A 14,560-nucleotide genomic window follows, 5' to 3' on the forward strand; every position below is an offset into this window, starting at 1 on the left:
TACTTTTATTTTTAAAGTTTCTACTTAGACCACTGATAGAATGTGCCTTGTTATCCTTGTAGGATAACCCTGTATAGTCAGAGTAAGAATAAGAGATATGCCAAACCCTGGTTGCAATGAAATAATAGATTTTAGTGATTATCATCTACATTGTTATTCTACTCCAATGACTTCTTAGCAGGAACTGTCTACAGTGTTCAGTACATCGGGTTATGCATGACCTAAATTTATAGCTAAAAAATCTGCAACCCTGGAGCCTCCATGGTTCTCACACCAAAATTTATTATTAAATTTAATGTTAGGAGCAGCTTGAGAAAATAATTGCCAGAAAAATTGCTATTTTGTGGGAAAATGGGTAAAAAAAAGATATGGTCATTACATTTACCTCATTATTGCTAAATAACTCAAAACTGTTTAAACATAAGTTAAGGGAAATATAGTGAATTCTTATTAGAACTAGCAAACAAACAATAGTGATTCTTTCTGATACAAATCTGCTGGCATATTTTATTCTTCTGGCTTATTTGATTCTTTTTACCTTTTCACATTTGTCAGTAACATCTAAGTTACAGCTTTTTGTTATTAAAAATATAAACCAATCAATTAAAGCATGTGATTCCATATACATATATTCCGTTTCTTCTTACATTGAGAACTTCCTTATAGTCTAGAGGAATGCCTTTAAATAAAGGTCCTGGAATGTTCAGATGACCCTTGAATGTCAATGCATCTGAACTGTGTGGGTCCACTTATAATGTCGATTTTTTTTCGACAAATTCCCTACAGTACCATGAATGTATTTTCTCTTCCTTATAATTTTCTTAACAACATTTTGTTTTCTCTAGCTTACTTCATTGTAAGAGTACAGTACATAATGCATATAACATGCAATATATGTGTTAATTGATAAGGCTTCTGGTCAACAGTAGGCTCTTAGTAATTAAGTTTGGGGGAGGTCAAAAGTTACAGGTGGATTTCTGACTGCATGTGGGGTTGGCACCCCTAACCTCTGCACTGTTGTTCAAGGGTCTTGTGTAACTTCAACACTCAGCTTTCAGGTCACTTTCTCCAGGAAACTGCCCCATCACCTCAGAGAGGGCCCCCTGCAAGGTGAAGACCACATTGGAACCCTTCTGTTTCAGGTGTTCCAAGAGGTGGGAATCCCTACCTGTAGCTCTATTTTCTGTGAGGTCCTGGAATATAGAAATTGTGCCTTTTATATCCCTAGTGAGTTGCATGTTCATAACATATAGTTAGAACCTCTACAACATTTTATAACTCGTCTAGGTGAACCAAGGGGAGCACTTTAAATAGGGATGAAGTCTCCTCCTTTCCCCCAAAAGAAGTAAGTAAATTTCAGATGTCTCATTATTAATATTGGTACTTTCTATGATAAAGAATTGATTTCCGTTTGGTTTTTCTAAGTGTGGAATAAAACATTAAAAATATAACACAGGTAAAGTTTATCTCAAACAGCACTGAGTAGATTGATGATTTTCTTTTCTTTTCTTTTTTGTATAAGCCTGACAATATTTCTACTTCCCCTCAAAATCTCTAGGGCTGGCCTCAACTAGAAACTGTCAGCATTTAAATAACTTCTATTTTCTTTTTTTTTTTTTAATTTTTTTTTAACGTTTATTTATTTTTGAGACAGAGAGAGACAGAGCATGAACAGGGGAGGGGCAGAGAGAGAGGGAGACACAGAATCCGAAACAGGCTCCAGGCTCTGAGCTGTCAGCACAGAGCCCGACGCGGGGCTCGAACTCACGGACCGTGAGATCATGACCTGAGCCGAAGTCGGACGCTCAACCGACCGAGCCACCCAGGCGCCCCAAAATAACTTCTATTTTCACATGCTCACACAGGTTGCAACATCTTCCGTCAGCAGCTTCTCTTTTATTATTCTCAAGGGAAAATACATGCCTACAGCTCACTTTACAATTATACACGCTATGAGCATTACACAATTGGAGCACCTGCCTTCAGAGGGTTCACAGTCCCAGGCAGTCTGCAAGACCAAGTCAGCATATACTTACCAAGTGACTTCTTTTTTTTTTTTTAATGTTTATTTATTTTTTGAGAGAGAGAGAGAGAGACAGAGTGTGAGTGGAGGAGGGACAGATAAAGAGGGAGACACAGAATTTGAAGCAGGTTCCAGGCTCCGAGCTATTAACACAGAACCTGGCACGGGGCTCGAACTCATGAACCAGGAGATCATGACCTGAGAGAAGTCGGACACTTAACCGAATGAACCAGTCAGGCGCTCCACCAAGTGATTTTTACTAAAGCCAGTACAGATAGCTTAAAAGCAGTAAGAGTACAACTAACAGTATGCAAGTTGCTCAGATTCTCCTTACACTGAAATATGCAACACTTTAGAGGAAATGTATGCTTATAGAGAATCAGAACTTTATTTTCTATTTCTTTGAAAAATCTCTGACTTTAGATAGAAAAGTCATAAATATACTATTTAAATACAAGGCACAAGCAGTCTACAGGAGTGCTTAATTGATATGTGGGTAGGTAATTTTTACAGCAATTGCAAGTTAATTTTCCTTTACAGTATATATGGTAATTGCATATTTCTTTTTCCTTTTCTATACATACACCTACACTGTAATGGTATTTTACTTGTATGAGAATGTATTTCCTGTCATATTTACATATGGTATGGTATTTTACTTGCATGAGAATGTATTTCCTGTCATATTTACATACCTACTATATTAATGTAAACATATACCTGAATATACTACAAATTTATCAGTCAAGATGTCTGGGACATTTTAAGGGTGTTTTTATTATTTTTGTTAAACCCAAGCAGTTATCCTATTATGGTTCACTGGATTCTTTCCAGTCTAATACTGAGTAAAGAAATTATATCAGCCTCTTGATACTTTCCTTATGTCAAATTTGAAGTGAGACCCGTTTGACTTTAGGTGTGCCTAGTACTAAATGTGCTAAGAGGAATTGCTTTTGTTTTCTGTAACAAAAAACAGGAACATTAAGTTTTGTTACAGATAACATGAAAAAGGTAATATGTTTTCAGTCATCTCCACTAATGAAGATGAATGAGGTAAAAAAATGCTCAAAATTCATTTATATGGGAAATAATCATTGCAATAAATAGTTGAGGATGTTGAGGATGTAAATTTTCCGGTTTCAGGGTGTAGCAGTTCTCCTGTAGCAATTAATGTCCTAGCAATGACCATCACACACACTACTGTGAAGTTCTGACTTGAACTAGAATTTGACTCTTATTGGCCCTTTCTTCATCTACTTGGGACACCTCGAATATGCTAGAACTTCAGGCCTAAGCCTTTCATCCCAAAATATACATGAAGTCAGCAGCAGGTGTGAGTGTGTGTGTCTGTGTGCATTTGTGGTGTGCATGGGTATATACATATGTATCTCTTATATACAGTATATTTGTATATGTTTATCATATATTTCCCAAACATGTGTTAATAATAATTAAAATAATTACTTTTATACTTAAAAAATTACTTAATGGAATGTCCAGTAAAAACATTTCAGTATTTACTAGGAAACATGAGATTTCGATGACATGTTTGAAAAATGCTACTTTAAACACCTCCCTTAAACCCATGAGGACTAAGGTCATACTAGAAAAGTCAAGGAAATGGTTCAAAATTTCCATTAATGAACTATTAAATGTAAACAATTACATCAAGGAAATTGAAAATTTCCTGGAGGCATGGAACCATTGCTAAACACTGAAGATTTTATTATAAATTTTAAAGCAATACTAGTAATAACAAAAATGCAGGTGATGGGAAAGGTTGTGACTTTGTACTTGTACTTGGAGAATTACCTAAAACATTACATTTTCCAATAATATAGGTAATAAAATATAGAAAAAGTAATTTCTCCAAATACCTAGATTGTGATGAGTAAAACACTGAATATTTTTAAAGATTAATGCCACTGGAAGGATGGGTGTAATGATTTTAGTTTAGCCTGAATAGATTGAAAAGATATTAGCAATATCAAAGAAGGAATCTATGTTATGTTAAATGTTCTCATCACACACAAAAAATAAATAGGGCAGTGGGAAACTTTTGGACTTGATGGATACATTTATGGTATTGAAAGTGATGACTGTTTCACAGGTATATACTTCTCTTCAGCTCAAGTTTTACACAAAATATGTACACTTTTTTGTTTGTATTCAATGCAAAGGGCAGCCATTTGTATGTATCAATCTTTATTTGTTCTCAATACAGTGGCCTAAAAAATTGGGAGTCTAAAATGAGATTTAGGAATACACTTGTATATTAAGTGTAGAAATACATTGATAAATCATATTTGTATAACTTAATGTATGTGAATGAGTAGAAGACAATTTTTATTACTTGACTGTGATCAAGTTTTATATCTCAGTTAAATACTTGACATACTTATCTCTTAAATATATTATTTACCAAATCATTTCCAGATTATAGTAGCCTCTAAACTTAGCTCTCTGCCTCTAAACTCAATTACTTACAGTCTAACACAAACTCTTTGACCAGACCCAACCTTTCATGCATGACTACGCTTCACATCATGCCATCCTCAAAACTCTTTGCTGTATCTGATCCTCCACACAAACCACTGTCAGCCTTTCATTAATTTCTTAATGCAACCAGATACTCATTAAATTTACATTTTGCCTTGGGCTAAAATGAGTTTTACATAGAAGAAGGAGGAAGAGGAGGGAAAGATGGAAAGAAAGAGACATAGAGGAAGGGAGGGCTTAGGTGAGAGGGAGGGAGGGAAATGTTTAACATATTCTGTATTCCATATGCTCTGGAAATGACTGGAAGTCAGTGGTGAAAGACAGCAATGTGAATAAATAAAATCTTAAATGATTTGAGATAAAATGGAAGAATGTTAGACTCCTGAGAAGCAAGCAATTCACTTAGCCTGTAGAAATTCGGGGGGGGGGGGGGTGGAATTATCAGAGAAGAGGAATATGTTAGCATTTTGCATTTTAGTATTTGACAAAGACATCTAATGAAAAGAAAACAATGAGGGGATACACCAAAGAGAATGATTCAAAGGTACAAACATTATGCGGGAGAGGACACTCAGAGGGTGTAATCATAATCACTCTCTGGAGATTACAGAGTTTTGGTTTACGTAGAGAAAAAAACCTGTGCTTCTGCTCTGCAGTGGAGTGGCAGGAGCCACAGGATGTGTCACCTTAGCTGCATCTTGCGTGTCACAGCAGTGACATTTTATCACCTGTGGGAGCTGTTAATAATCTGCATTTTTAACACATACCTCTGTGGATGCTGGATGGGTTAGAGTGGCCAGCGAGTGAAGAGGGATATTTATGTGAAAGACGATGATCTGAATTAAAGTGTGTTACTGTAGGAAAGGACAAGTGGGAATCAAATCAAGCGGTTACTATGCCATGATGGCTAATTTTATGTGTCAGCGTGGCTAGGTTACGGTGTCTGACTGCTTGGTCAAACACATCTTGTAAAAGCAGTTTGTAGATGTGATTGACATTTACAATCAGTTGATTTTTAGAAAAGAATAATGTGAGTGGTCCTTATCCAATCAGTTGAAGGCTTTAACAGCAAAAAACAGGTTTCCTAAAGAAGGGCTCCTGCCTCAAGACTTCTGCTCAAGATTATAAAATGAACTCTCATCTGAGTTTTCAGCTTACCAGACTGCCCCACGGTTGCATGAGCTGATTCCTTAAAATCTTCTTCCCTTTACAGAGAATCCACATCCACATCCATGTATACATATAGTACACATATGTTTGGTATACATGTTTTGGGACCCTTCATTTTGTTTTATAACCGCTATAGTAGTCTACTCACAACCTGCTCTAAATGTTGTTTAGAGTGTACATGTTGTATGTGTCAATAATGTTGTATTGTGTAAGTTTTGTTTCTTTTTTTCCCCACAGAGTTTACCACCTGCAAAATGCCCCCATCTCACTGGTGCTGAAAAATTTTCCCTTTGATTCTAATTCAGACCCTCTTTATCTATAAATTATATCAACCTCTTACCTCTCTTCTCTACAACCAGGGATTTCTTTCATAGCAAATAAAATTAAAAACTGAGATTTAAGGATGGGGAGTTAATTGTCCTTAGTTTATAAACGCTACAGGCCTCTTTAATTAATTTAATGCAAAACTAATTAAAGTATTATAATGACTCATCTAATAAAATCATATTGCCAAGTTTGCTGATGGCTTCAAATATTGACAAAGCCTGTCATACTCACATGAAATGGACAATTAGCCATTTGTAGAGATGCATCCTTTAATTTATATTGAATCTATGTTTACATGCACATCAAGGATAACCTTGACAAATACGGACTTTATCCCAAAACTTACCCAAAGGATTTTGGGATATGCCATGCCAAAGAACTTAGACTTCATTCTCCTCAAAACTAGTGAAACAAAAATTCCCAAACAAGTTAAAATTCAAGTGACAAAGATACTTTTAAAAATCATTTTAGGGGTGTCTGGGTGGCTTAGTCAATAAAGCATCCAGTTTTGGCTCAGGTCATGATCTCATGATTTGTGAGTTCGAGCCCCACAGGCATCAGGCTCTCTGCTCTCAGCTCAGAGCCCACTTCAGATCCTCTGTCCCCCTCTTTCTCTCTGCCCCTCTTCTGCTAATTCTCTCTCTCTCTCTCTCTCTCTCTCTCTCTCTCTCCCAAAATGAATAAATAAACCTAAAAAATCTTTTTTAAAAAATAGTAAAAATTAACCTCTAAAATACTATATGCAAGATATTATTCAATGTGCTTTATTGCTTATATGTTAAACACCAGACTAGCACTATTGGTGAAGTACCACTACTCTCACCGTTTTATTTTTTTTAATTTAATTTAATTAATTTATTTTTTTAATATGAAATTTATTGTCAAATTGATTTCCATACGACACCAGTGCTCATCCCAGCAGGTGTCCTCCTCAATACCCATCACCCACCCTCCCCTCCCTCCCACCCCCGCATCAATCCTCAGTTTGTTCTCAGTTTTTAAGAGTCTTTCATGGTTTGGCTCCCTCCCTCTCTAACTTTTTTTTTTCCTTCCCCTCTGCCATGGACTTCTGTTAAGTTTCTCAGGATCCACATAAGAGTGAAAACATAGGGTATCTGTCTTTCTCTGTATGACTTATTTCACTTAACATAACACTCTCCAGTTCCCCACCATTTTAAAGATAAGGAGAGTAAGGCATACAGAAATTAAGTAATATTCTTAAGGTCAACATTTAGTAAGAAATGGACCCAGGAATTAACCACCTAAAAAACGACTCCCATGAGAGGATCTATGATTTTTATAAATTTTTTGTCCTTTTTATTATTTTCTCAACTATACTGAAAAACAATCCATAACAAGTAGGAAGCATTAAAGAAAATGCCAGCAATTAATACAACTTCCCTGAGGGTGTCAAACTATTACTTTGGCACTAATATTAGTACCTCTAAGGCTAGGAGAATGAGAGTTATATAAAACTCATGAAAGTTTCAAAGATTTTCTGAAGGACTCTCCAGTGAGAAAAACATGAAATTGTCTTGGGATTTTAGTTTCTGGAAATTTCTGTGTTTGGAATTTGCCTTTGGCCTAATGGACCAGCTCTCTTATTGACATCATCAGAGTAAAACAGGTAAAACTAGAGCGACTACCCATTTTTTGCTGCTCACTCACCACAGTCCTACACTGATTCCTGCCTTCTCTGAATCCAATCTGGCATCTCCATATCTAGCATACCCTAGGCAGTTTCTGCTGCCACTTTTTAGGAATATCGTAATGGAATGGATCTAAGACAGATCTATATATGTATACTAAATACACTGTTACAAAAATTTTTGAATATGAAAAATATAAAGGCAAGCATGATGTTTATAATTCACTGCATTTTAAATTACTAGCTTGTTTCCTTCATAATTATTTAATCAATCATTCAACCATTCAGTGTGGATATCACAGTGAATACAGTGTCATATAGGATTTCTTTGTGAAATACAAGTGTAAAGATGTTTAAGCAGCTTCTAATGTCTGGCAACTTTGTGTATGCTTCTTTCAATATTTCTGGTAAACCTTTGTTTTCCCAAAGTCTTCTTTGTCTGAGATCCTAAAGCCATGTTAAACATGTAGGGGACTAAAGACCAGGGATAAGGGGTGCCTGGGTGGCTCAGTTGGTTAAGCATCAAACTCTTGATTTTGGCTCAGGTCACAATCTCACAGTTCATGAGTTTGAGCCCCATGTCAGGCTGTACGCTGACAACAAAAAAACTGCTTGGGATTCTCTTTCTCTCTCTCTGACCCTCCTCCCTTGCTTATGCTCTCTCTCTCTCTCTCTCTCAAAATAAATATCCTTTCAAAAAAATTATTGGGAATCCTGGGTGGCTATGTCAGTTGGGCATCCGGCTTCAGCTCAGGTCATGATCTCGTGGTCTGTGGGATGGAGCCTGGCGTCGGGTTCTGTGCGGACAACTCAGAGCCTGGAGCCTGCTTCGGATTCTGTGTCTCCCTCCCTCTTTCTGCCCCTCGCCTGCTCATGCTCTGTTTCTCTCAAAAATATATAAACGTTAAAAAATTTTTTAAATAAAAAATTATTTTACTGTTGATTTTTTCTATGTTGAAAATAGTTTCCTTTTTTTAATATTCCATCAAACAACTAGTTTACATGTTTAAGGAACACATCCACCAAGATACAATGAAAGTTCTTTCTGCATATGAAAAATGTATTTCTTACTCTAAAACAGTCATCTACTGCATAGTTGACTCTGGAAATATTTCAGAGTGGATAACTATAGAAGAAAGAAAAGAAAAAACAAAAGAAAAGAAAAAAAGAAGGAAGGAAAGAAGGAAGAGAGGAAGGAAGGAAGGAAAGAAAAGAAAGAAAGAAAGAAAGAAAGAAAGAAAGAAAGAAAGAAAGAAAGAAAGAGGGAGGGAGGGAGGAAGAAAGAAACAACAAAAAAAAAAAAAAGAAAAGAAGAAAATCTGCTAAGGCAATTACTCTACAACCCTTTTCAACCTCTCATGCTCCCCCTTCTTTATTCCAGTCATTCCGAAAATATTTTTAAAAATAATTTCATTCTTTTTAAAAAATATAATACTTAAAAATATATTATGTAGCATAATATATATATTATGGATATATAAAAATATATCATATTCCATGAACAAAGCCAACAAGCATGGTCAAAGGTCCTCACTTTTCTGCTGATGAAAATGAGGTACCAAGAGGAAAAAAGACTTGGCCAAGATCACATGGCCAATCACTAGCAGAGGTTCCATCACAGGTATATTCAATTCTAGAATATTTTAGGTGGAGAAGCTTTTCTAATGAACAGAAGCACTATTTAATAGCAATATATTATTCTTCAGCCTTCTTGAGATGTGACATATCTTGTACTACCTCCCTATCTCACCAATCATCCTATAAAAGTATTTCTTAGATTTATAAAATGAAATAAAAATAATAATGTATACCTCACTAGGGGAATATTTAGATTTCCCAAATTAATTATCATAATGAGATGATGATGCAGACATTTCTGTTTTATAATGAGGAATTTGAGGCCCATAGGCAATAAGAAACACACCTTAGCCCACCCAGCCGTTGTTGAAGCAACAATTAAAAAAAAAAAAATCTAGAGGATTCTAACTTCCCTTCATGGACTCTCCTAAAAGTCAGAGTTAGGGTTGGTCAATCAGAACCATTAAAGGCAAGTAGAATACCATATTGATAAGAGTATCAACAATTCCATCCTGAAAGATTTATTTAACATTTAAACTGCCTCACTCTAAAATCATAGTTTAAATTACATAATGCAAAACTGATAGCATGCTAAAGTAAAAGACCACACCCACTATCACCAGCAAAGAAATAAAAGTCTTAAAAATGTAATTATCAAGACAGATCTAATATGCATATATTAAACACCACACCTATCACATGAAAACGTAAGTTTATTATAAGGTAAAAATCAAGTCTTATAAACTTCAAAGTTTATAAACTAGATAATAGATAAAGTTTATTACAAAGATGTTTATGAACTCCATATATAGTTTTAAAACTAATTCTACATTTCTGTAAACTTAAAAACAAAGATCAAGATAGCCGATGTGAAAAGAAGAACATACATGAACACTGAAATAATATTCAAATTAAATACTAATAAAAATATTATCAACTTGCTGGATGAAGGTAAAGCAAAATTTAGAGAAAATATAGAATCAGTGTTTCTGTATTAGAAAAGAAAAATAAAATACTAACATTATAATAGAAAGGACTGTATAAATTTAAAATTTGGCCTTTGAGAAGACATATGTGAAGTTTACAAATATCAAAGTTGATCATGAAAAGAAGAAAGTACTTCAAATAACATAGGAAAAGAAAAAAGTACAAAATACAAAGATTAAAAAAATATTGTAAAAAGGGATAAAAACATTATGCTAACCAGTGGAAGTTTAGGTGAGATGGATTTTTAGAAATGTATAAATTATTGGGGCGCCTGCGTGGCTCAGTCGGTTGAGCATCCGACTTTGGCTCAGGTCATGATCTGGCGGTCTGTGGGTTCGAGCCCCGCGTCGGGCTCTGTGCTGACAGCTCAGAGCCTGGGGCCTGCTTCGGATTCTGTATCTCCCTCTCTCTCTGCCCCTCCCCCACTCATGCTCTGTCTCAGAAATAAACATTAAAAATTTTTTTGATTAAAAAAAAGAAATGTATAAATTATGAAACTAATTTTAAAAATGCAAGACTTAATTTTATTACCATAATAGGATGAGTTCTTAAAAATCTCTCCCATACACACACAAATACCACACCAAACCTAGCCACATTCATAGGGTAAGTAGAGCACGCACATCTTAATAAGACAGAAAGCATAAAAATTGGAATGGAAGAAGCAATAATGTCATTATTAAGAAACAATACGATAATATGGAAAAAGAAGGCATTGGTGAGAATATAGTACCAACGGGAATTCTCAAAGTGTCGCTGGTCTGCATATAAATATGCAAGCAATTTAGAAGTCAGTTTGGCAGCATGTACTACATTTGAGCATTCACATGCCATATAACCAAGCAATACCACTTCCTGAGCAATATCCCCTTAAGGTCTTTATACTTTCACCATAAGACATGGACAAAAATATAGTGTTGCTCAAACTGCTTTTATGCATCAGTAATGGTCTTTTTGAGTTGGTGATAATTTCAAAATCTAATATGACAAGAAATCTTCCCCTAACAAACCAGTGTCAAGTGTAGACTTCTGTCTTAAGTTTTTACTCTGAATAATGCATTAAGAATAAACAAACGATGATGGGGCACCTGGGTGGCTCAGTCACTTAAGCATCTGACTTCAACTCAGGTCATGATCTCGCAGTTTGTGGGTTTGAACCCTGCGTCAGGCTCTGTGCTGAAATCTCAGAGCCTGGAGCCTGCTTCTGATTCTGTGTCTCCCTCTTTCTGCCCCCACCCCCACTCATGCTTGTCTCTATCTCTCATAAATAAACAACAAAATTTTAAAGAAAGAATAAATAAACTTGACAATGTTATGTAACGGAAATTCCACAGAACTAGACCTCGGTATTCTTGGATCTCTTCTAGGTTCCATGATTTATAAACTTTTTTCTTTTTTAATTAATTAATAAAATAATACCTGTATTATTTCATATATTCTTAAATTGGAATACCAGATGGAAGATGGAAGGTAAATAGAAAACATCAAGTATAACAGGACAGTTTGCAAAAGGAAGTGGCTTCTGTAAACGTTTTCTACGGGGCCATGGCTGACAGTGTTTGGTGAATACCGATGCCTGTGCTTACCAGCTGCTGGCCTTGGACACCCCAGGCTGCATACTGCAAGACGGAGTCCTCTACTTCTGGAGGATTTAACTCCCAAACTTCCCTTGAAAAAAGGTAAATATTTTTACATGAACAAATTGACATTTACACCAATAATTTAGTTGGACAACTGCTAATGAAGACCAGAATCAAAGAACTTACCTTGTGTGTATGTTGTAAATCACATATGAAGCAGTATAGGAATAATGAAAAATCTGAAATTAAAAGAAAAAAAGAGTTATGGACCCTAGGTTGCAATAAAAGCTCTATCTTAAGGTGCAGATATGTTCTTAATAAAATCCGGGAAGTCCAAGAATTGATTTTAGAGAGAAATCAAATGTGAACTGTTCCAGTTCTGAGCCTTACTCCAGAAGCCTCATGACTCCTCTGACTGTCCTTCCAACGCCTTATTCAACCTAGTCCATACTTAATATAATTGTGATTATATTGCTGTCTTGTTTAAAATACCGAATGATTCCTCATTGCCTATAAAATAAAGTTCAAGCTTCAATGATGTTCAAGGCTTTTGGTACTTTGGTTTCTACACACTTTTCCAGCTTTACCATCCACTACTTCCCTTTACCTAGCCTCTGCTTCAATCACATTAGACACATTCCTGCTGTATATCCTGAACTTTTTCTTTTTTACCCCCTGCTAGGACATCTTCAGGGAAAACTTATATTGTTACTTTCTTTTTTCAGCACATAATTATAAAAGCCTCTTTTATACCAGTACTGGATGTACACTGCACAAATATTATAATATTGTCAATTAAAACTCCCTAGAAGTCAAATTGCTATTTCTTCCTTTTGCAATAATAGCTTCAATTAAACATGATTGGCCACATATTTTGGTAAGACAATACTAGCATTGTCTATTTGCATTAAAATCACAATTCTTCCACCATTTATTATAGTATTGTGTTTTATAATGAAGCTTTATTCTCCCATTCCTTTTAAAATAACTATTAAATCTAAGATTGCCTTTGCTGTAGAGTTGCAGAAGCAAAAATAACTTTTCCTGGTTGCTATTTTGGCATTCACACTTTATGCTATAAAATTCCATATTTGACTACAAATTTTAAACCTTGAATTTACTACGAGAGCTGACAAAAAGATAAGAAATGTGACCACCTCTATAAACATTTTTTCCCCATCTCAGAAAGTTCTGTTGCCAAAGCAAACTGCCAAGTGAGCACTTTGTCTTCCAAGCAGACAAATGTGTCAATGACGTTATGGGTAAAAGGAGTTCGTCTCTTCATCCTGCCTGTTAATTAGCCAACACACTCTAGCTGAATTCTAGGTTCACAGGCATCTTGAGAGAAAGAGTTCCTGGGCATTAGTGTTTTAGTCAAAGGAGGCCAAAACAACCAAGACAAAACCAGATATAACCACTGAATTTTGCTCTCTTTCTGTAATTCTTATTACAGACTTTGCTGACTCTTCTCAATGCATGAATCGAAAGGTTTCCAAATGATGTCCTCCAAATGATGTACTTTGGAAAGGGGGATATATAAACCCACTTTTTGCTTCATAGTTCTTAGCCCAGTACAACATTTTCCCCCATAGTTCATGCGTTGAAGTGGAAGTCCACAATAAAATTAACCTTAACTTGTCTTCAGACTCACAGCAAGCTGAAGTAACCAATTGCGGGGTTTCACCTCTTTTACAGGTGTCTCACAAAGCCAGTAGTCTGCCGTCTACAGATAACTAGAAACTAACCATTTATTCCTAGTTTAGGGCTTTCCTCTGAGTCCACTTGTCTTTGGAGTGTGTGTGTGTGTGTGTGTGTGTGTATACTTCCAGCAGATCTCAAACACTTCCTGTTTTATAACTTTCCATAATTAAAATAGTACTCGATGCCCACAATAGAATATAATAAGTATAAAGTAGGAAGGATCTTGAACAGGGTTAGAGGTAGAAGTTTCATACATTTGTTTGCATAGTGCTGCAGAGATTTCAAAAGGGGGATTTTTCAAAGAGAATTTGATTTAGCTTTACTGAACATCTTTATTAAGGTGCACTGGTCTAACACTGTGTTAATCTGCATTTCTCTCTCTCTCTCTCCCAATCTTTCTCTCTCCTTCTCCCTCCTACTCCGTGGATAGGATGTCTATTGTTTTTATCATTTCCTCATTTCCTTTTATCCCAAATTCCTCTTCTACATTAGCTATGTAGGTTTTATTGCAGGATGAGAGGATAAAGATCGAGTCACGAAGGTTAGGAACAGTCTTTTTCCTGTAATGATTGGCTGCTGCATAATGAGAGCCAAAGTGAACGTCTGATGAGATCCTTGGGGAGAAAGATATTTCACAGCCCGAAATCACATATTCATCGCATCTCTGCAAATGATGTTCCACTGCCTGTTAGAGAGTGTGAAGGGTTATGGCAAAGGTAGTGGGAGTGGGGCAAATTTAAGAAATACTATGTAACAACTTGATCAAAGCTTACTTCTGGAAACTAGCCTTGCGATGTCCAATTATTAAATCTCATGATGCCAAAGATTTTGGGTGGAACAGAAAGCTTCATAAGATCCTGCAATCCAGTCTCATCCCTATTTTTCTACATTAATTTGGAACCTCAAGAAGAGGTTGATTACTAAGTGTTCATTGCTAAGGGTAGGATAATTGGTTCTCCTTATTTGCTGTAGTTTTGTGCTGTAAGTCATCGCAAACACTGAATTAGCAAATATAGAACCATCGCCTCCTAGAAGAAATACACAGCT

General features: G+C 35.8%; 1 protein-coding gene across 1 annotated transcript in view; it reads right to left on the reverse strand.

Annotated features, from left to right (window-relative positions):
• Positions 1-14,560, reverse strand: part of DPP10 (dipeptidyl peptidase like 10) — a 646,469-nt gene that overhangs the window by 147,990 nt on the left and 483,919 nt on the right. The window contains exons 6-7 of the mRNA XM_042994282.1: positions 11,999-12,051; positions 11,819-11,900 (exon numbers count right to left, since the gene is read on the reverse strand). Coding sequence (XP_042850216.1) covers positions 11,819-11,900; positions 11,999-12,051 — 135 coding nt within the window. The remainder of the gene's footprint in view (positions 1-11,818; positions 11,901-11,998; positions 12,052-14,560) is intronic.

Source organism: Panthera tigris, chromosome C1 (genome assembly GCF_018350195.1).
Source record: "Panthera tigris isolate Pti1 chromosome C1, P.tigris_Pti1_mat1.1, whole genome shotgun sequence".
Lineage (NCBI taxonomy): Eukaryota > Metazoa > Chordata > Mammalia > Carnivora > Felidae > Panthera > Panthera tigris.